Source organism: Pelobates fuscus, chromosome 2 (assembly GCF_036172605.1).
Source record: "Pelobates fuscus isolate aPelFus1 chromosome 2, aPelFus1.pri, whole genome shotgun sequence".
Classification (NCBI taxonomy): domain Eukaryota; kingdom Metazoa; phylum Chordata; class Amphibia; order Anura; family Pelobatidae; genus Pelobates; species Pelobates fuscus.
Window position 1 is genome coordinate 306,621,389 of NC_086318.1, and position 24,286 is coordinate 306,645,674.

At 42.5% G+C, this 24,286-nt stretch overlaps 1 protein-coding gene across 1 annotated transcript in view; it reads right to left on the reverse strand.

Annotated features, from left to right (window-relative positions):
* Nucleotides 1-12,427: 12,427 nt before the first annotated feature.
* The window catches only part of LOC134585812 (calcium homeostasis modulator protein 6-like), a 43,516-nt gene continuing 31,657 nt past the window's right edge, over nt 12,428-24,286 (reverse strand). The window contains exon 2 of the mRNA XM_063441281.1: nt 12,428-13,232. Coding sequence (XP_063297351.1) covers nt 12,867-13,232 — 366 coding nt within the window. The 3' untranslated portion in view covers nt 12,428-12,866. The remainder of the gene's footprint in view (nt 13,233-24,286) is intronic.

Consider the following 24,286-nt stretch of genomic DNA (forward strand, 5'->3'; position numbering starts at 1 on the left):
TATTATACAATAAATACACAAGATCCAGCGCACTCTCCTATCTACTAAACAGCAACTTCAATGTTGACAGATTTTATTAGTTTGTAAAAGTTTTTTTTAAAAACACCTAATCTAGGCAAAAAAATGGGGATTTAGTTACATTATATGATCATACATTGCATAAGCCTGCCACAACGTCAATGTACCCCATCTTTGGCAGGTCCTACTCTCACAGTCTAATGTCTGCTTTTATGAGATTAACCACTTACTTGGGAAAAAATTCCATCTGAGGCTCTCTGCAGTACAAGGCTAAATAGGGACCTGAGATGAGGCACCTGTAACAGGGAGGGGTGCAGAACCAAGGAGTTGGCTAGACTCCCAAATATATATAGGAAACATGGGGGGATGGTTGCACTCACCTAAACATTGTTTAGGTGAGTGCAACCATCCCCCCATGTTTCCTATATATATTTGGGAGTCTAGCCAACTCCTTGGTTCTGCACCCCTCCCTGTTACAGGTGCCTCATCTCAGGTCCCTATTTAGCCTTGTACTGCAGAGAGCCTCAGATGGAATTTTTTCCCAAGTAAGTGGTTAATCTCATAAAAGCAGACATTAGACTGTGAGAGTAGGACCTGCCAAAGATGGGGTACATTGACGTTGTGGCAGGCTTATGCAATGTATGATCATATAATGTAACTAAATCCCCATTTTTTTGCCTAGATTAGGTGTTTTTAAAAAAAACTTTTACAAACTAATAAAATCTGTCAACATTGAAGTTGCTGTTTAGTAGATAGGAGAGTGCGCTGGATCTTGTGTATTTATTGTATAATATGGCCCCCAGCAGCACCCCATTTAAGCATGTTTAGGTGAGTGCAACCATCCCCCCAAGGTCCCTTAAATTGCAATCAATAAAATTACTTAATTATGTAGAAATATTACATAAATACACACGTAGAATTTAAATATATATGCTTATTTATATATTTGAAGTCTACGTGTATATTTATATAATTATTTATGTAATTTTGTATATGGACATATGTATAGTTCGTATTCTTTTTATTTATTTATATTTACATAGATATATATACAATTTCATTCTAAGTGTATTTTGATATAAATATATATATATTAATATCAAAATACAGTTAGAATAAAATTTCATATAGATATATAATTTTTTTTATTTTTATTATTATTTTTACATTTTTTTATTTAATTTAAATTACTTATTATTTGTATTTTATAGTAATATAAATATACAATATATATAGTTATTATATATATTATATATATATATACACGTGTGTAATTTAATTATAAGTGTATTTTTATATTAATATATGTACATATTAATATAAAAATACACTTAGCATGACATTATATATATGATATATAGACGTATATTATATAGGTATAATATATGTCTATATATCATATATATATATATACACATATATAATAATAATTATTTTTTTATTAACTTTAACTTTAATTTTTTTTCTGATTTTACACTGGCAGGGAGACTGCCTGTCAGTACAGACAGTCCCCCTGCAGGCAGACACATGGACACCTATTGTGACCATGTGGTCGCCCTGTTGAGCGATCACATGGCCACAGGGGTCCTAATCTGCCATGGGGAGACTGTCTGGGCTGCAGACAGTCTCCCCACACCGGGACCAACGCCAATCGCCGCCGGGGGTACGACGGCGATCGGGTAAGTAACTAAGACCGTTAGGACGGTTCAGGACCGTCACCGGTCGGCAACGCTAAAAAGCCGATGACGGTCCTGAACCGTCACCGGTCCTTAAGGGGTTAAAGAGAAATATTTTAGAAATATATTGAAAAACATTGGGAAAAACAAAAAACAAAAAGGAGGACAAAATAATAACTGTTTCCTGGCTAATCATGGCAGCATATACACATGGGTTAGCTCCTCCCCTACAGCCGATAGGACAGGAAAACCACCAAGGTTTTAAAAGGAGGCTCCATCCCTAAGGTCCTCAGTCTTTTTCCTGTCCTACAGCCCTTAGGATGTGAGCAATTTGCTCCCTTTACTTACGGACATGTATGTTTTTGTTTTTTATCTTCATTACTTTATTTGCCTGTTTTACTGTAGTACATTATGCAGTTGTGCTTTTATGCTGTGATGCATTTAAGCTTTGATATCTTTAAACTAGTGCATTATACAGCTGTACCTTATTTTTAAGATTGTGGTACATTATGCGGTTGTGCTTTTGCTAGGAAGCATTTAAGCTGTGTTGCATTTAAGCTGTGTGGCATTTAAAACTGTTTCATTTAAATTTGCATTTATACTGTTGCATGTAATACCACAAGTCATTGGAAACTGCAGTACATTTGGGAAACGGCAGTGCATTGGAAAACTGCACTGCATTTGAAGACTGATATATTTTAAAAACTGTGATACATTTTGGAAATTGTGTTACCTTTTATACCTTGAGGCCTTTAGACTGTGGTGCCTTTAAACTTTGACTTTTTGCATGTGCCTTTTAAACTTCCTTGCAGGCACTTTTGTTATCTATTTTGCTTCCCCTTGGTCCCAGTGATTTATTCCTGGTTCCCTGGGTGTTTAGGGGCCATGTAGGCTTCAGACAGAGTCCTCTCCCTGGTCTCTAAACAGCAAACACACTTGGAATAGGCCCACATGTGTGCAGTTGGTGCCTTATTGGGCCTAATACAGATGACTTGCATTGTGGGAATACAAGTTGTGGCAGCCATCTTGAATAAGGGCAATTGCCAGAAAGTGCCTAAAATAAAGGAAAAATTACAGTAAACATACCACACTTATTTGGTAAGTATTTGCAGGGTCTCCTGACATGGATAAGTGCTGTCTTCAGCCTGTTTTAAAGCTGTTTCTCTGGTTTCTTATAGAATTTAACAGTGCACATTTTTACTTAATACTTTACCACATGTAATATTTAGTTATTATTATTGTTCAGATGTCTGATTCTTCACCAGGATCTGGTTATGAGGAGAAAACAGTGGAAGGAATCGGTTATGCACTGGCTTCAGCATGACCTATAACTGTGCAGCCAAATGACATGCGGGCAGGGCTTACAAAGTACCGTATTTATTCGAGTATAACGCGCACACGTGTATAACGCGCACCCCTAATTTTCAATTAAAAATCGGTATAAAATTTTATACCGATTTTTAATCTAAAATTAGGGTGCTTGTTATACTCGAATAAATATTCGAGTGGGTGCTCGACAAGCCCGGCGGTCCTGGGGGGGTGGGCAGCAAGCATTTACTCACCTCCGTGCAGCTCCTCCAGCTTCCCAGTGTACATCTCGCGAGACCCGCGGCCAGCTCTGACGCTCTGACGTCGTCAGAGCTGGCCGCGGGTCTCGCGAGATGTACACTGGGAAGCTGGAGGAGCTGCACGGAGGTGAGTAAATGCTTGCTGCCCACCCCCCCAGGACCGCCGGGCTTGTAATGAGCCCGGCGGTCCTGGAAGGTATATTTATTCGAGTATAACGCGCACCCTTAATTTTAAATTAAAAATCGGTTAAAAAAAATGCGCGTTATACTCGAATAAATACGGTAAGTTCCAGAGGCCTTTGGGGGTAAGAAAAGAGGCCAGGCTTTACCCTGTGGAGGAAGTTATTTCCAACCCCAGAACTACACCACCTAAGTTGCACACTTATGGATCATAGGTGGACGCAGACCTGTCCAAAATTTTACGCCTACCATTGCAGGAGGCCATCCAGCTGTGACTTCCGCTGCTGTTTCTACAAACATGAAATATGTGATTAAAGATCCCAGCTCCTCATAGTCTGCCCGGAGAACCTCCAGTGACCAGTATTTCTGAGATACATGGAGCTACTGGCCCTGCAGGGAATACTCCACAGGTAACTCATGGCAGTTGGTAAACCTGCCTTTCAAGGTTCTGAAGGAGCTATAATGCAGTCGTTTTGCTCTTCAGCAATGAACATATCTCCTCCAGTACTAGAAGCCTAATTTTTCTGATCACACATACCTGGGCTTGTCATACTCTGGAGGCTTGAGTGCTATCCATGGTCCAGATTGATATAGACTGTAGTTTTTTTTTAACGGGCACAGGAGTCTCCATACCAACAGGAGTATTAAGACCAATTAATCAAAAGGTAAAGCACTGAAGGAAGAAGCCTTCTGGACGAAGAGGTGATTTTTTTAGGTCCCAGAACAAGAGCAGTTCCAGGGACAAGTTTCGCCTCTCTTCTGGTGCTAAGAGGAAAAGCATGTGAAAGCCTACACTGGACATAAGAGGGGCCAACAAGAGGCTGAATGTCAGAGTCTTCGGGATGGAGTCAATCAGATCCATATCTCAAGCAATCTGGAAGGATAATTTCCTTACCTCTATATATCTCAAGGATGCTTGCTTTCAGTCTAATCTGCAGAGATCTTCGGCATTAGCTCAGAAGAGAGCTTCCATGTTAGTGCCCTACCATTTGGCCTCAATGCAGCCCCAAGAATCTTTATATGTGCTTATAGTGTTATTGAGAGTCCAGAACTCCACCTGGTTCCATTATCTGGAGGATCTACTTCTGATAGCCTTAGACCCTCAGAAGGCAGGCACACAGACGTATAGAGTTCTTTCATAACTCCTAAAGTTTGGCTGCTTGATGAATATCAAGAAAAGCAGTTTCAGAACAGCTCAGTGGTTGACATTCCCAAGTGGAAAATTCTATGCTCTGCTTTTCCCTATCTCGGGAAGAGTTCCACAGATTGTAAAGGTTTTCTCTCCCAGTTTCTTCATTTCTGCTTGGTAACAGCAAGAAAATAGATGCGACTACTAGGAATCCTGGCTTCCACCAGCAGACTTGTCAGATGGGCCCAATGGCATCTCTGGATTCCTTACAGATCCTTCCTATCTTGGTCTAACAAGAGAGAGTATTGGAGCCAGCCACTTACTATGTCCCCATCAGTGGAGTTACACCTTACCCTGGCAGCTGAAAGAGGGATTAGATCTGAGTTTCCAGTGAACAGAACCTCATTGGTCAATTATTAGCTCGAATTCCAGTTTTTATAAGATTGGTTGCACAGTGTTTGGACCATGTTGCACAATATTTCCATTCATTTGTATGGAATTAAGAGTCATTTTCAAGGCTCTTCTTCACTTCATAGGCTTGCTGAAGAACGAGTGGGTCCAAATTTGCTCAAATATCAATGCAATTGTATCCTATATCTACCAAGATGGGTCTCACAGATACGTATTGATGGAATTCCAGCCCATAATGATCAGCGCACAGAAGAACAACCAGTGGCTCAGAATACAATGGCTGTTTGCTGGAGCCGAATAACTGTGGACAAGGTGGATTGGCAACCATGTCCTGACGTATCCTCGGGGTTGACGCAGATTATCTGATACCCTACATAGATCTGATGGCCATTTCTTGGAACTACCAGGTCCAGAAGTATTTTTTACATGCTATGACCAGAATGCTGAGGTTCAGGATACACTGACTCAAATTTAGAATTTTAGTCTGATGTACATATTTTCCTGTTTTCTAGTTTCCAAATAAGGCAATGCAAAAGGTGACTGTGGAAGACCATGTCGACTCTAATTCCTATGATGAATAAGATGATTCTGGAACCTCCAAGGGAAATTCCTGTACGTCCAGACCTATTACAAGGCCCCATGACACACCAGGATCCTCAAGTTCTGGTGTTGATGCGGGAGTCTATATTAGTATAGGCATCCCTGAGACGGGCATTGAGATCCTCTTACAATCCTATACAGGCTTTACTAAGCTTGACATGCTTTTGTCTGTTGGAATTACTCTTTGTTCAGGCCTTGAAATGTTCTGTGTTATAACACTCTAGAGGAGCACTTAGCTGCACTTTGCTTCATATAGGCATTGATTTAAATCATGCCTCCACTGAGTGTGGTGAAGCCAATATGTGACGTACCACTGGTCTCACGGGCCCTCACTGAACCATTATTCGCTTCCATGGTGGTAGCACAGAAAGTGCTGGTGGCTGGTACCCCAGCAAGGAAAATGGGTGAACTCCAGGCTTTATCCTGTGAACCCCCTTTCACTACTTTTCAACCGATATGGTCGTCTTGCATTTGGCACCTGAAGATCCTGCCTATGGTGAATGCTTATCCATGTCATTCTCTACCTGTACTGAAGGGTATCGATTGAGCATTGATGCCCCCGGTGCTTTGCTTCATGTAAGCAACAATTGAACTCAAGCCTCCACTGAGGGTGTTGAAACCAATATGTGACGTACCACTGGTCTCACAGACTCTGACTAAACTTCTAGCAGGAGCTTCCAGGATGTTAGCCCAGATGTTGCTGTTGCTGGTGACTGGTACCTCAGCAAGGTGAATGTGTGCACTTAGCTGCACTTTGCTTCATTTAGGCATTGATTGAAATCATGCCTCCACTGAGTGTGGTGAAGCCAATATGTGACGTACCACTGGTCTCACGGGCCCTGACTGAACCATTATTCGAACCTCTAGAAGGAGCTTCCATGGTGGTACCCCAGCAAGGAAAATGGGTGAACTCCAGGCTTGATCCTGTGTACCCCCATTCACTGAATTTCAACAGGATATGGTTGTCTTGCATGTAGCACCAGAGATCCTGCCTAAAGTGAGAGCCTTTCAATGACATTCTCTACCTGTACCAAAGGATTTGGGGCATTCTCCACTAGTGTTACAGCATCTCGTGGGCTTCCAGGCAATGGTCTCTGCTGAAACTTTGTAAAGTTGGCAATTGGACCTCTTTGAACTAGTTTGTCCTGCATTACATATTGGACATTGAAGCAATTAATGAGGCACAATTTGGACGTCACGTCCGTTCTCTACCTGTGCTGGAGGGTATCAGGGCACTCTCCTCTCATGCTGTTGCAGCATCATGGGTTGCCATGGCAATGGTTTCTGCTGACACTTTTTGTAAGCTAGCATTTGAACCTCTTTAGACATGTTTGTCTGGCATTTCATACTGTTCGTTAAAACAGTCTATGATGCACAATTTGGTACTCAAGTACTTAACTCAGTTTATTCTTCTATGTTGAATTATTCTGATTATTTGATTGGCTATTCTGTCCCTCCCTTTGTAAGCTTGGGTATTCCCCATGTGTATATGCTGCCATGATTAGCCAGGAAAGTGGAAAATGTATTCATACTTACCATAATTTTCTTTTCCTGGCTTTTATTCATGGCAGCATATACTTCCCACCCATTAATGTCTCTATTTATGTACTGTAGAGCTTGTAAACTGACTGAGGACCTTAGGGATGGAGCCTCCTTTTAAAACCTTGGTGGTTTTCCTGTCCTATCGGCTGTAGGGGAGGAGCTAACCCATGTGTATATGCTGCCATGAATAATAGACAGGAAAAGAAAATTACGGTAAGTATTATTATTAAATATATATATATATATATATATATATATATATATATATATATATATATATAAAATAATAACAAATCTTGCACTCCACTCAAAAAACTAGTGTCACGCCCGGTGCTTGTCCAGACAAAAACATAAAAATATATGGAAGGACAGCACTCCAAGGACCTTATATAAAATGCAACTTTTATTACCTTCTAAATGAAATGGTCAGTGTTTCAGCTTGATCCCCTCCTGAGGAAAGCTTGAGGGGATCAAGCTGAAACGTTGACCGTTTTTATTTAGAAGGTAATAAGTTGCGTTTTATATAAGGTCCTTGGAGTGCTGTCTTTCAATATTTTATATATATATATATATATATTTTTTTTTTTTTATATTTAAAATATATGAAATGTATACACCACCTTTACATAAAAAAATGGATCCGTACACTAATGAGATGAAAAACATTTTTTTTTTTTAAATTTCAAAATCGTTATTTAGTCAATTTGGGATTAAAGCATCTGATTCAAAAACCCATCTCATCTCCACCTGCCCCAACTTCTTAATAAAGTGGCTCATGTATGATGATATGGTCACATTTCAAAAAAAGGTTCTTAATGAAATTAATCAAATAAAACCCCTCGATAGATTTCAATTGAATTTACCCTAAGAACAAAGGCCATTAAAAGATCTGCAAAATGATTTAAAAAAAATATTGTAACACACTGATTGGTGGTCTGAGCTTTTGTGAGTGGCAGCTTGTAATTCTGCATGTACTTATCAGCAATCTCTAGTAAGAGGCAAAAACTCCAATTTCCCCTCTGTGTATGCATATACTGAATTTTTAAGTGTATCAGATGCCCCCATGTATAAGACAATCCCTATTTTTTTAGTCCAAATTTAGGAAATAAATATTTTAAACATCAAAACGAACTTTGATATTTTAGAGGTGATTTCTGAGGAGAACATCACACTTCTGATTCTCATGCCTCCTCTGTGCTACAGTACTCTGTGAAGTTAATGGCTCTATTGTACAGTTTTCGCAATACAGCAGATGGAGTGAACGCGTGCTGGGACATTACAGCAGTATTCCCTCTGCTCCATGTTCCCCATTTCCTCTTACAAAAATATAAATGAGAAAGCAAGACCTACCTGAGGTGGAGCATACCTTAATATGGCTGCTCTTTTTATGGTGTGGCATGTCTCTGGAGCTCAGTTGATGGTAAGTTCTGACATCTGCTGGAGCTCCCACGCATATAGGTACCTCTTCCTCCTTGCCACAGCATTCAGGAGTGGATCGGCAGGAGGGAGACCAGATATGTGTAGGCTATTGCACACTTAAAATTCGACAGGTGCCATCTAGGCTTAGGCCTGCGCACAAGTGTGGGTTTTTTAACCCCTGCAGTGACATACCGTTTATAGGACGACCCCCAATTTAAGAGTAAACAAAATAAGAATAAAACATAGTCTTATACACGGAAAAATACGGTATATCTTTTTATACATCTTTTCTTTTATGGTTTAATTGTTTTTATGTATATCTGTTGTTAATAAACATTGTTGTATTATATCTACATGTTTAATCTATATTACCAGCAGTATTAGTCTGCCTTATAGTAACTTTTTCTCTATTGATTATATTATTGTTGCTGTGTATCAGGGGTTTTTTTTCCTTTAGAATGTAAAGCACTTAAGTGTGAAGCTGCTTCTGAATGCATACACAATTTTGTATATAATTCTAACCACTGGTGTATTTTAAAAGGTAATGGTGTATTTATTGAAAGGTGGTCTTTTCCCCATTTTCCCCCCTTCCTAATGCCTTTTTAGAACTCCTATTAGTTTTTATTTTTATATAATTTTATAATAAATCTATATTACCAATAGATCAAATTGCTTAGTTGAAGAATTGCACAGGTTAATATTATTAATAATAACACCAAGTCGATCTCCCTAAAAGTAGAAAGCAAAAAAGATCTTTATCATCAGATAATTAAATGATCCTGTGTAATTCAAGGTATTTCCTCACCTAATATTGTTTTGTTAATAATACAAGGGAAAATCACCACCCCAATAACAACTCCGGCCCATTAAAGCTTACCTTCAGGGGTTAAACCACTTTAAACCATGGTTGAACGCTAACGTTGGACCACCAATGCCCAACACTGTTGCCCCCTGCATCCTTTGACCTGGCCACTGCAGAATGTGGAAGATTTGCCGGAATGCCAGTGGATGATGCCCTCAGTCAATCACTATCCAGCCATTGATATAAACAGTAACTTTACACTGTTATCTAAACTGTGATTCTCCCATTCATATCCATGGAAAAAAAGTTATATTCGAATACCATAAATATGCCATTCTCTTATAATAAAACTTAGTTTGACATTATTTAAGGAAGGTGAGATGCATTATCCTCATATTTAAATTAAAACTAAAGAAAACCGTGCATATATATGATTAAAAGCTTTTTTTTTTTTTTACAAAGGGAATCAAATGAAGCATGTTCAAACATATTCTGCAGACATTAGTCAGAGAAAACAAATTGTTAATAAATTTGACATAATGTTTGTATTTATCAAAATGCTCATAAATATTTTAAAAGAAAGTTGACTTTTTATTTCTCTGGGTTTATGAGACATGCTAAATCCCTTACTGGCATTATTTTCCTATAACATACGTTTCAATACAATATATCTCCCATTACCTGTAAACAAAACATTTCCTACTGTATTTATATTTGATGTGGCAAATTTAAAAGAAAACAGGATTGTTTCTACTTCCTGTATAAATTAAGCCACCCACAGACAGATGTGTCAACATATTGGGTAGTATTAGTTTAGAACTAGTTAATGATTTTAGTAAGACATTTATTGTAAGCATCTAACCAAATATGATATTATATCCTTTTACAAAATCTAAAAATTACTATTGTTTTCTTTATTATACAATCCATACATTGTGTACATAATATATCATACTATAATGTAATATATAACTATATATATTCAGTACAATTCCTAGTTTTGCTTGTTATCCATTTAACCACCAGATGGCACTCACATGCACAATCATCTAAAACAAAAATATCAAATGTTTGAGAATACATACATATGTTTTAATAATTACAAATACGTTTCAAATAGGGGTTTATTCACTAAACAGTGAATCATGGTGGATTGAATACATAAAACACAATATTGACAAAATACTCGAGTTTTGAATACAGAGGAGTTTAGAACTTTAATAAGTTTTCAGTTACTAGATTTTTAAGTTATGTTTTAAATTCAGCAAAAGTCAATGTTTGGTGAATAAAATCAAACTAAACTACGTAATCTGCAAGGTGTTATAATTTACCAAAGAATAATCGCATACATAGAAGAAAATATTTTACCTTACTAAACTATTAAAAGTTAAAAAGGCCCTCTCAGCACATTAGCCACTGGCAGCAGGCTATTGGTTCATAGTCATTATGTGTTTAGAGTGTCCCTTTAGGTGTTAGAGTGTGATGAATATGCCAGGAACACTTTTTGAACTGCAGATATATGTACCGGCATTGTCTGTTTTATTGTTGCTGCTTTCCTTAATTTTAAGCTGTGCACGTGACTAACCTGGTAGCCCTTCTATTTTTCGGTATTTTTTGAATATAGATTACTACCTTAGTTATGCAATATACTCCTGTGTGAAATTGTTCGGTATCCCCATCTTGCTGTCTTTGTATATATTTTCTATTATGTGTATTATCTATGTTTACTACCGTATTTCCCCAAAAATAAGACATCCCCCAAAAATAAGCACTAGTCGCTAGTTCGCTTATCTATGTTCGGGAAATCCCCTGAACGTAGACCTGCTTTCAAGCAGGTGCTTGCTACTATTTTTCCCCATAATAAGACATCTCCTGAAAATAAGCCCTAGTGCTTTGTTCGGGGGAAAAATGTATATAAGACCCAGTCTTATTTTCAGGGAAAGACGGAATAAACTTTCTGTAGGCTATAATAAGATAAGCCTTGCATCAAATAAATTTGTTTGTAACTCTATGACTATGGGCATCTGAAGCAGAGCTTAAAGGCATCTTATTAAATACAGTGTCTCCAGTATCATGGTTGTCCAAGTCACTGGATGTACCTATAGTCTCCTAAGGTCAGTTCAGTCATGCTAACCACCCAAAACACTAAAAAGTTATTAGTGGAAACGTGTTGCAGCATTTTTTTTTATTGTTTAGAATTTAGTCAACTTTAAAGGATCACTATATGGTCAGGAACACAAACATGTATTCCTGACCCTATAGTGTTAAAACCACCATCTATTCTAGCCCCTGGGCCCCTTCATGCCTCCATAAATATAGCAACATCTTACTGTATTCAAGCCAGAAGCTGGAGATCTGCATGCTGTTTGCCTAAAAAAAAAAAAAAAAAGCAGTCTGCTGACATCAGAAGTGGTAGCCTGAACCAATCACAGTGCTTCCCCATAGGATTGGCTGAGACTGTCAAAGAGGCAGATCATGGGCGGAGCTAGCATGATTCAAACACAGCCCTGGCCAATCAGCATCTCCTCATAGAGATGAATTGAATCAACGAATCTCTATAAGGAAAGTTCAGTGTCAGCATGCAGAGGGAGGAGATACTGAATGTTTGGATGCATTTTAGGCAGCCATGACCCAGGAAGGATCTCTAATGCCTCGTTTCCACTGAGCGGATCGGTTCGGGTTGGTACAGTTTGGAAGGTTTAGAATGGACCAGCCCATTCTGGTGAGCGTTTCCACTGCAAGTCAGACCTTCAGGGCCATGCAGGGTTTAGAAAAAATGCTCTTCCTGTCAACCAATCAATGGATTGTATAGTAGCTCCACCCTATCCGAACCATTCCATTTTCTATGGCCCTACATCTGAAGCAGGACCCTGAATGGATTGGTACGGTTCGCTTGTATGGACCACTTTCATAATGGAAACACCCAAAATAGCGAACCGTACCGAACTGAACCGAACCGATCCGCTCAGTGGAAACGAGGCATAACAGCCATCTGAGGAGTGGCCAGTGAAGTTATCACTAGGCTGTAATGTAAACACTGCATTTTCTCTGAAAAGACAGTGTTTACAGCAAAAGGCCTGAAGGCAATGATTCTACACACCAGAACAAATTCAATAAGCTGTAGTTGTTCTGGTGACTATAGTGTCCCTTTAAAGAGAGGCTACAGACAAAACATGTAAACTGCAACTATATAATGACAATCATTGGAGATAGAGACATTTTTGGTAATATATGTATGGTGTGGTATTCGGCTTGATATTGATGTAAAGGCTGTGCTGAATAGTGCTGAAGTAATGATTCACATACACAGTCATTGGTTTACTCTTATTGGCTCAAATTAGACATGTTTGAGATGTGAGCAGGGAATTACAAACAGGAAGATGAGGAACTGCTGATCTGCAAAAATACAGAGGGAGAAAAAGTATATTTACGTTCAACATTTCACAAAACCTTTTAAGCACCAGCAACATAATGATGAAAGAATAACAAATTCACATGAATATTTAGCACATAGAATTCCACTAAACAGTTTCTGATGCTTCATTTTCTCCGTTTGTCTTGGTATTTCCCTCTATTAATTTGTGTATCATGCTATAGTAGTCTGGATTTGCTTTGAAATTGTAAGGTGAGGATATACGCTGCCATTCTCTGGAGGTTGGCATTACGAATGGATCAGGTTGGGTCTGTTCAAAAAAACTTGTAACATTCCTTTCTGCAAAGCTGATGGCAAGCTCATTAGTTTTTTTATCAACCATCTTCTGCTCATGTCTTATATAACTTTTCCAGAATTTCCTCTGTCGATAGCGAACTGGTGAGCAACATCGATGTGCGCATATACTTAGCACTGCTACAAGTAACACAGCAGCAATTAAAGTCCAACCGATGATCTAAGAAAAGAATGCAAAACCATGAAAGCTAATTAAAGATAAATATGTCGGTCAGGTATCAGTTTGAAGGAACCTTCTGTTGGAGTAGTAAAGTCAGTCATATATAATATGTGTATTGACAGTAAGTTGCCAGTGTGTATTGGAATTCTAAATAAAGGGCACTGCCACACTTTTGGCACAAATTCATTACTAACTAACTCACTAACAGGGTTATTTACTTAAGTCAGGCATTCATAGTGAATTTGACATTTAAAGGGACACCAAAACACCAAAAGGGATGCATTTAACCCCTTCAGGACCGCTGACGGTTCAGGACCGTCAGCGGTAAAACGTGCGTTTGGACCGCTGACGGTCCTGAACCGTCATAACGGTTTTGGGCTACTTACCTGATCGCCGTCGGTCCCACGGCGGCGATCAGCTCTCCTCCCGGTCCAGGGGGACTGCCTGTCTGCCCGGGCAGTCCCCCCTCGGCAGATCAGGACCCCACGGCCATGTGATCACTCGATCACATGACCGCAATAGGGGTCTGTGTATCTGCCTGCAGGGGGACTGTCTGTGCTGACAGGCAGTCTCCCTGCAAGTAAAAAATCATTAAATAAAGTGTAAAACAAAAAAATCAGTGTAAAAAAATTTATAATATGTGTATATATATATATGATATATATACATGTATTATATCTATATATAATATATGTATATGTATCATATATATAATGTCACACTAAGTGTATTTTTATATTTATATATACGTATATTAATATAAAAATACACTTATATTTAAATTACACACGAATATATACAATATATATAATAACTATATATATGGTATATATATATTATTATAAAATACAAATAATATGTTAATAAAAATGAATAACAAAAAATAAAAATAATTTTTAATAATTAAAAAAAATTATATATATATATTCAATTTTATTCTAACAGTATTTTGATATTGATATATATATATTTATATCAAAATACACTTAGAATGTAATGATATATATATCTATGTATAAATAAATAAATAAAAATAATACGAAATATACATATGTCCACATACAAAATTACATTAATAATTTCATAAATATACACGTAGACGTCAAATATATAAATATGTATATATATTAAAATTCTACGTGCATATTTATGTAATATTTTTACCTAATTAAGTAATTTTAATGATTGCAATTTGAGGGACCTGCCTGCCAACCCAGGCCAAAAGTCCAGATAATTTAATTTGCTAGCACTGTGCTTAACCCTGTAACTTTCTATGACACCCTAAATCCTGTACATGGGGGTACTGTTTTACTCGGGAGACTTCGCTGAACACAAATATTAGTGTTTCAAAACAGTAAAACATATCACAGCGATGATATTGTCAGTGAAAGTGAAGTTTTTTGCATTTTTCACACACAAACAGCTCTTTCACTGAGGATATTATTGCTGTGATATATTTTACTGTTCTGATACACTAATATTTGTGTTCAGCGAAGTCTCCTGAGTATAACAGTACCCCACATGTAGAGGTTTTATAGTGTTTGTGAAAGTTACAGGGTCAAATATAAGGCTTGATTTTTTTTATTGAAATTTGTCAGATTGGTTAGGTTGCCTTTGACAGCGTATGGTAGCCAAGGAATGAGAATTAGCCCCATGATGGCATACCATTTACAAAAGAAGACAACCCAAGGTATTGCAAATGGGGTATGTTCAGCCTTTTTTAGTAGCCACTTAGTCACAAACACCGGCCAAAGTTAGCGTTTCTTGCATTTTTAACACACAAACAAATATAAATGCTAACTTTGGCCAGTGTTTGTGACTAAGTGGCTACTAAAAAAAACTGGACATACCCAATTTTGAATACCCTGGGTTGTCTACTTTAAAAAAATATGTACATGTTAGGTGTGTTTCAGGGATTTATGATAGATAACGGTGTTACAAGGTCACTATTGATACATTTAAAATATATATATATTGAAACAGCAATTTCCTACTTGTATTTATAGGCCTATAACTTGCAAAAAAAAGCAATAAAGCATGTAAACACTGGGTGTTTTTAAACTCGGGACAACATTTTGAATCTATTTAGCAGTTTTTTTCATTAGCTTTTGTAGATAAGTAAAAGATTTTTCAAGTAAAAGTCCAAAAACATGTTTTTTTTTTTTTTTTTTCACCATATTTCATTATTTTTTTTAAATACAATATATGACATAATATAAATACTGGTATGTAAAGAAAGCCCTTCTTGTCGTGAAAAAAACAATATATAACTTGTATGGGAACCGTAAATGAGAGAGCGGAAAATTACAGCTAAACACAAACACCACAAAAGTGTTAAAACTGCTCTGGTCCTTAACGTACAAACATCGCAAAAACAGGCCGGTCCTGAAGGGGTTAACCTCCTAAGGACTGAGCCAAATGTACACGTTGTGATCAAAACAAAACGTAATCAAAACCTGGAATTTGACTATATATGTCTGTTCAACTGTAATTCACCTCTTTGATATTAAGTGCACCCACACTTATTATATAACATTTTATTCAGGGGAAACAGGGATTTAATGCAACGTCAATATTTAGCTATGAAACATAATTTAATATGAATAAAATATAAAAAAAATGGGAGAAAATAAGAAATGTTTTTTGTTTTTGTTTTACGTGACATTTTAACTGTGAATGTCATAATACTGTTAGCTTTACTGGAATAAAATACACATATTTGTATTCAGCGATGTCTCACATGTAAAACAGTACCCCCTATGTACAGGTTTTTATGTTTTTTTGGGGAAGTTACAGGGTCAAATATAGCATGTTACATTTTTCAGGTTATACACATTGAGATTTGCCAGATTGGTTATGTTGCCTTTGAGACCAAATGGTAGCCCAGGAATGAAAATTACCTCCATGATGGCATATCATTTGCAAAAGTAGACAACCCAAGGTATTACAAATGGGGTATGTCCAGTCTTTTCTAGTAGCCACTTAGTTTTCTTTTAAATACACTTTTATTAATGATTTATGTATGTGTATGTGCAAATAAAAGTACTTGGATCATATATATATCTCTATATATACATAGATATATATATGATACAAGTACTTTTATTTACTTTATTAAACTTGTTATTAACTTTTATTGACTTTAAAAACTTTTTTACAGGCATTAGGGGGATTGCCTGAGAGCTCAGGCAGGCCACCTGCAGGCACTGCATTAGCCGGCTATTCCGGCCATGTGATCGCAAGGACCCCGCGATCACATGGCCGGGGGAGCCGCATCAGGCATAGGGGGTCTGCCTGGGCTCCCAGGCAGACCCCAGGATCGCGACCGCTGTCAGAGGAATGTCGGGGACCCGGTGAGTTCAAAGGACAGCTGGGACGTTCTATGCCGCCGGCGTTTAGGACCACCCGAAAAAGGGTGGCAGAGAACACCTGCCATCTTTTTTTTTTTTTTGTAAATATGATGTTTATTGAGATGGTTTTCTTTTGCTTTCAATTGCAATATAACAACTATTTGGACTCGCAGGTCCCATACAGCACACATATTTTTCAGGTTACATGACATGTGATAATTATTGCGGTATACCATGGCTGCTCGTGGTTCGTAGTTAGTTTATGTAAAGCCATAGTTTATCAGACTCGCAGGTCCTATTTCGTGTATACACTCATCACTTAATCATACATTAAGGCGCATGACTGCTATGAACAGTCGTCGGATATAGAGATGCCTTGAGGTCGTAAGCTTTGCTTTGTGTATTGGGATCCGTTTGGCTCTGCGTGTGGTGCCTACGCCTGCTTCTGTGGGAAGTCAAGAGTGAGCTTAGACTTGTAAGTCTCATAGGTGACTGCGCTGTGCGTTGTTGTGGTTGGATATACTATGCGCTCGTTTAGGTTCGTTACTAATAGTCATGTATACAGGAAATCAGGTCGTCAGTGGACTTCTAGAGGAGTGCGCTGAGTGTTCTGTCTGTCAACTTGTGGTTGTGAGCTGTGATTGCCGTTCCTGTGTGTGTTGTCTGTTTCAGTGTTTGTCTGGTGCGGTTATGACTCCGCGTGATGATGTGTATGTGTTTGTGGGTGTTTGTTACTATGTTGTGTCTCTCTCTCTCCTTCTGTGTATGATGCCAACTCCTGTATCTTCTCAGTGTGTCCCCATGCGTGTTCATCGGACCCTTCCAGTGTGTAAGGGGTTGGTGCACCCGCCATCTTTAAGGGGTTAAAGGGCACCAAAACAACTTAACCTATGTCTAAATCCATACAAACCTACTCCAAGGCTAAAACATTGAGCCATACCCCTGGTTCCTCCTTTGTGAGTTGGCATTTTAACAAGTTCTCTTTGATTTTTTTTAAGGTTGTTCTCTGTATTTGTGTCTTTGAGGTTTTTACCCCAGCCCAAAGAGTGACCTGAGCAGTATTGTGGATATAATAAAAAGCACGAAAAATTATTTGAAGTGGTTTAACGAGATACTGTCTGTCATAAGCACTGTAATTTTAAAATCACAAATATTTTGAGAAATTGGTATATTGTGAATGCTCTTTGTTCATTGGCACTTTAAATGATTTGTAAATTGGTATACAAAAATACTATCCACTTTTTCATTCAAAGTTTGCATTATAAGTCAGTGGTTTCCAAACCAGTCCTCAAGGCACCCCTACCAGTCAAGGATTTAGGTATTAGCCAGTTGTATCTAACGTTTTTTTTTTTTCTAAACACCTTGGTAATCTCTAAATCCTAGACTGGTAGGGTTGCTTTGAGGACTGGTTTGGGAACCACTGTAACAAGTTATTAAACTGCACTTTATTCAGTTTGCATTTTAAGAACACATTTGCACAAACCTAATATGGATTTTTGAGTAATATATTTTAAACTAATAGAATTACTAAGTGCTTTACCATATATTGCACCTAAATAATAATGCCCTATATAGAGCATTATTCCTTAAAATAAATTTATATTTAAGTAGGGTTAGAGTAACCATTTAATGAAAGTAACAATAACCAGTACCCAGTGTGTGTGTGGAGTGGGACAGTGTGTCTGGGCAGGGGGAAAGTGTGCAGGGGCAGTGTGTGGAATGGTGACAGTGTGTGGGACAGTGATAGTGTGGGTGGTATTGTGGGGGGATGGTGACAGTGTGGAGGGAGATGCCAATGTGGGTGAGGGGGCAGTGAAGGTGTGTTGGATGGTGACAGTGTGGGGGGGGGGGAATGGTGACAGCATGGGGTAGTGTATGGGAAGGGGAGAGTGTGGGAGGGTGACCGCATGGGGGCAGTGTGAGTTTTAGAGCATGTGATTGGGGGGGGGGGGGGGGCAGAGAGTGGGAAGGGGGCAGTGGGAAGGTAGTATATGAGGAGGGTGAGAGTGTGGGGAGGGTACTAGTGGGGGAAGTGTGTGTGGGGCAGTGTGTGGGAGGTGGGTGACAGGGTGTGGGTAGTGAATGGGGAGGTTGACAATGTGGGATGGTGAAAGTGTGTGGGCAATGTGTGAGGATTAGGACAGTGTGGGGTAGTGTTTGGGGAGGGGGACAGTATGTGGAAGGGTGACAGTATAGAGGCAGTGTGTGGGGACGAGGCAGTGTGTGGGAAGGGGAGAGCGTGGAAGGGTGATGGTGTGGGAGGGTGTCAGTGTGGTGACAGTGTGGGGCAGTGGATGAGAAGGATGACAGTGTGGGAAGGTGACAGTGAGGGGCCAGTTTGAGTGTGGGAGGGTGTTAGCGTGTGGGGGTGGTGTGTTGGAGGCAGTATGTGGGAGGAGGGTGACAGTGTGAGGGCAGTGTTTGGGGGAGGGAGGCGCTATGTGGGGAGGGTGGCAATGTGGGAGGGGGACTGTGTGGTGGTAGTGTGTGGGGAGGGGGCAGTGTGGGGGTAGTTTGGAAGGGTGACAGAGTAGTGAGGGTGACAGTGTGGAGGCAGTGTGAGTGTGGGAGGGTGACAGTGTGGGATGCAGTCTGTGGGGAGATGTCAATAGTGTGTGCGAGGAGGTTGACAGTTTAGGAGGGTGACAATGTGAGGGCAGTTTGTGGGGACAGGGCTAATGTGGGAGGGGGACAGTGTGAGTGTGAGGGGGTGAGAGTGTGGGATGCAGTGTCTGGGGAGGGAGGCACTACGTGGGGAGGTGGCAATGTGGGAAGGGGCAGTGTGGTGGTAGTGTGTGGGGAGGAGGGTCAGTATGGGGGTACTGTGGAAGGGTGACAGTGTAGTGGTAGTGTTTGGGAGGGGGCAGTAGGTCAGGGTGACAGTGTGGAGACAGTGTGGAAAGTTGAAAGTGGGGGATGCAGTGTATGGGGAGGGGAGCAATATGGGAGGGGACAGTGTGGTGGTAGCATGTGGGGTAGTGTGGAAGGGTGACAGTGTAGTAGTAGTGTTGGGGAGGGGGACAGTGTGTGAGGGTAACAGTGTGGGGGCAGTGTGTGTAGAGGGTGACAGTGTGTGGGCAGTGTGTAGGGAGGGTGGCAGTGAGGGGGGTTGACAGTGTGTGGGCAGTGTATGGAAAGGGTGACATTGTGTGGTAGGTGGGCAGTGTGGGAGGGTGACAGTGTAAGGGTAGTGTGTAAGGGAGGGGGGTAGTGTGGGAGGATGTCAGTGTGGGGCCAGTGTGACACCATGAGAGGGTGACAGTGATACCGGAGAAACTGATGGAAGCCAAGCACAGAGAGATGGACACAGGTTTCTTCAGGAAGGAAGAGATCTTTATTCGATTCACCGACCGGGACTGTCATCAAAAACTGCTAAAATCTGAGTCCTGATCGCACAGTGTAGGTCCCTTATATAGACATATAGCTCCTCCTATAATCAGTTCCACCTACATGTACTCTAACCTAATCAACAGAATAAAGACTAACTTTCCTGTTTGACCACTTGGCTTGCCCAGCACAATGGAGGAGGGGAATACTCGTATATCCTGTATTCCTGCACATGCTCCTTACACTACTGATTGTATCGTTGCCACGTGCAACCAACCGACCGATACATCAGCAAATGCATGTGGCAATCTCGGCCTACTAAATTTATTTTTACCGAGATTCTACCACAACAGTATGCGTGGAGGTGGACAGTATAGGGATAGTGTGTGTGGGAGGCAAGGCAAAGCCTTGCCTGGCCTGTATCCAGAAGCCTGGACTTGCCTTGCCTGTCCTGTATCCAGAGGCCTGTATCCAGAGGCCAGGCCTTGCCTTGCCTGTCCTGTATCCAGAGGCCTGGCCTTGCCTTGCCTGTCCTGTATCCAGAGGCCTGGCCTTACCTTGCCTGTCCTGTATCCAGAGACCTGGCCTTGCCTTGCCTATCCAGAGGCCTGGCCTTTCCTTGCCTGTCCTGTATCCAGATACCTTGCCTTGCCTGTCCTGTATCCAGAGGCCTGGCCCTGCCTGTCCTGTATCCAGAGGCCTGGCCCTGCCTGTCCTGTATCCAGAGGCCTGGCCCTGCCTGTCCTGTATCCAGAGGCCTGGCGCTGCCTGTCCTGTATCCAGAGGCCTGGCCCTGCCTGTCCTGTATCCAGAGGCCTGGCCCTGCCTGTCCTGTATCCAGAGGCCTGGCCCTGCCTGTCCTGTATCCAGAGGCCTGGCCCTGCCTGTCCTGTATCCAGAGGCCTGGCCCTGCCTGTCCTGTATCCAGAGGCCTGGCCCTGTCTGTCCTGTATCCAGAGGCCTGGCCCTGTCTGTCCTGTATCCAGAGGCCTGGCCCTGTCTGTCCTGTATCCAGAGGCCTGGCCCTGTCTGTCCTGTATCCAGAGGCCTGGCCCTGTCTGTCCTGTATCCAGAGGCCTGGCCCTGTCTGTCCTGTATCCAGAGGCCTGGCCCTGTCTGTCCTGTATCCAGAGGCCTGGCCCTGTCTGTCCTGTATCCAGAGGCCTGGCCCTGTCTGTCCTGTATCCAGAGGCCTGGCCCTGTCTGTCCTGTATCCAGAGGCCTGGCCCTGTCTGTCCTGTATCCAGAGGCCTGGCCCTGTCTGTCCTGTATCCAGAGGCCTGGCCCTGTCTGTCCTGTATCCAGAGGCCTGGCCCTGTCTGTCCTGTATCCAGAGGCCTGGCCCTGTCTGTCCTGTATCCAGAGGCCTGGCCCTGTCTGTCCTGTATCCAGAGGCCTGGCCCTGTCTGTCCTGTATCCAGAGGCCTGGCCCTGTCTGTCCTGTATCCAGAGGCCTGGCCCTGTCTGTCCTGTATCCAGAGGCCTGGCCCTGTCTGTCCTGTATCCAGAGGCCTGGCCCTGTCTGTCCTGTATCCAGAGGCCTGGCCCTGTCTGTCCTGTATCCAGAGGCCTGGCCCTGTCTGTCCTGTATCCAGAGGCCTGGCCCTGTCTGTCCTGTATCCAGAGGCCTGGCCCTGTCTGTCCTGTATCCAGAGGCCTGGCCCTGTCTGTCCTGTATCCAGAGGCCTGGCCCTGTCTGTCCTGTATCCAGAGGCCTGGCCCTGTCTGTCCTGTATCCAGAGGCCTGGCCCTGTCTGTCCTGTATCCAGAGGCCTGGCCCTGTCTGTCCTGTATCCAGAGGCCTGGCCCTGTCTGTCCTGTATCCAGAGGCCTGGCCCTGTCTGTCCTGTATCCAGAGGCCTGGCCCTGTCTGTCCTGTATCCAGAGGCCTGGCCCTGTCTGTCCTGTATCCAGAGGCCTGGCCCTGTCTGTCCTGTATCCAGAGGCCTGGCCCTGTCTGTCCTGTATCCAGAGGCCTGGCCCTGTCTGTCCTGTATCCAGAGGCCTGGCCCTGTCTGTCCTGTATCCAGAGGCCTGGCCCTGTCTGTCCTGTATCCAGAGGCCTGGCCCTGTCTGTCCTGTATCCAGAGGCCTGGCCCTGTCTGTCCTGTATCCAGAGGCCTGGCCCTGTCTGTCCTGTATCCAGAGGCCTGGCCCTGTCTGTCCTGTATCCAGAGGCCTGGCCCTGTCTGTCCTGTATCCAGAGGCCTGGCCCTGTCTGTCCTGTATCCAGAGGCCTGGCCCTGTCTGTCCTGTATCCAGAGGCCTGGCCCTGTCTGTCCTGTATCCAGAGGCCTGGCCCTGTCTGTCCTGTATCCAGAGGCCTGGCCCTGTCTGTCCTGTATCCAGAGGCCTGGCCCTGTCTGTCCTGTATCCAGAGGCCTGGCCCTGTCTGTCCTGTATCCAGAGGCCTGGCCCTGCCTGTCCTGTATCCAGAGGCCTGGCCCTGCCTGTCCTGTATCCAGAGGCCTGGCCCTGCCTGTCCTGTATCCAGAGGCCTGGCCCTGCCTGTCCTGTATCCAGAGGCCTGGCCCTGCCTGTCCTGTATCCAGAGGCCTGGCCCTGCCTGTCCTGTATCCAGAGGCCTGGCCCTGCCTGTCCTGTATCCAGAGGCCTGGCCCTGCCTGTCCTGTATCCAGAGGCCTGGCCCTGCCTGTCCTGTATCCAGAGGCCTGGCCCTGCCTGTCCTGTATCCAGAGGCCTGGCCCTGCCTGTCCTGTATCCAGAGGCCTGGCCCTGCCTGTCCTGTATCCAGAGGCCTGGCCCTGCCTGTCCTGTATCCAGAGGCCTGGCCCTGCCTGTCCTGTATCCAGAGGCCTGGCCTTGCCTGTCCTGTATCCAGAGGCCTGGCCTTGCCTGTCCTGTATCCAGAGGCCTGGCCTTGCCTGTCCTGTATCCAGAGGCCTGGCCTTGCCTGTCCTGTATCCAGAGGCCTGGCCTTGCCTGTCCTGTATCCAGAGGCCTGGCCTTGCCTGTCCTGTATCCAGAGGCCTGGCCTTGCCTGTCCTGTATCCAGAGGCCTGGCCTTGCCTGTCCTGTATCCAGAGGCCTGGCCTTGCCTGGCCTTGCCTGTCCTGTATCCAGAGGCCTGGCCTTGCCTGGCCTTGCCTGTCCTGTATCCAGAGGCCTGGCCTTGCCTGGCCTTGCCTGTCCTGTATCCAGAGGCCTGGCCTTGCCTGGCCTTGCCTGTCCTGTATCCAGAGGCCTGGCCTTGCCTGTCCTGTATCCAGAGGCCTGGCCTTGCCTGTCCTGTATCCAGAGGCCTGGCCTTGCCTGTCCTGTATCCAGAAGCCTGGCCTTGCCAGGCCCTTTAGCTACACTCTTAAATATCACATATCAATATATCAATGTGTTGTAGAATTATTAGGCCTCATAAAATTGTCTTAAAAGAATGCTTTGTTAGAAGGAAATGTGCGTCAGCGGAACATTATATTCCTGTTGGATGAAACATTGTAGCCAGTGAACAACATGGTTTGTCTCAATAAAGCATGTGTCAGCTAAAGCATAAAATGTATATTTACTAAAAGCCTTGAAAACTAACCTTGAAACTAACAAAGCCAACTACTCAAAATGGCTGCCAAAGCACCCCTCCCATCGAGTGAACACCTCGTGCTAACAAGATGGTGCTGGAATCCGGGGGAGAACTTGACGAGAACATGATGACAGTAATGACATAAGATGGCACACCCAGTAGGGAGGGCATTTGAATGAACCACTTAACACTTAACCAATTACTGATTTATAATTCTATGTTATCTTGAATTCTCCAGTGATGTAATAATGCCTTTATAAGGGTCTGCGCACCCACTTTTCAGGCTCTTGCCATTAAATTTCCTGAAGTTCTTTCATTAACCTGAACCCTGTGTCTCAGTGTGAATTTACTTCTGTGTGCACGCAACTTTGTTATCTTTAATTTGGACAGGAACAGATAGTCATTCAAACTTATTGGTTTGCATAAACGAATCTACTACAATTTGGCGCCTGAACGTGGGGCTCTGGGTTATGACCTATCGGACAGCTGTCCAAGAAGACGCTGGGGGGTGAATCCTGGGGGAAGGAAAAGAGCCTGATCACCTCTGAGTACACGGTAGAGATTGCTGCAGCACCTAGCCGGTATGTTCCTGCCCCTGTAATTGACCTGTCCCAGTGTCTGTGACTGCTGCCGAGAGGACATCAAAGTCAGGTAATAACTTGCCCAGAGACCTTGTATTTTTAATTGATACCTAATTTACCTGCATGTTGACTATCTGTTGCCTGGGTGTGTTTGTATTGGTTTATATTTAGCTTAGTCCCCGGGGAGAGTGAATGCCTGTTTACCCCTTTTAGGTGCCAAGTGGCTTTGGCAGTAAGGAAAAAGGGGGGGGGGGGGGAAATCTG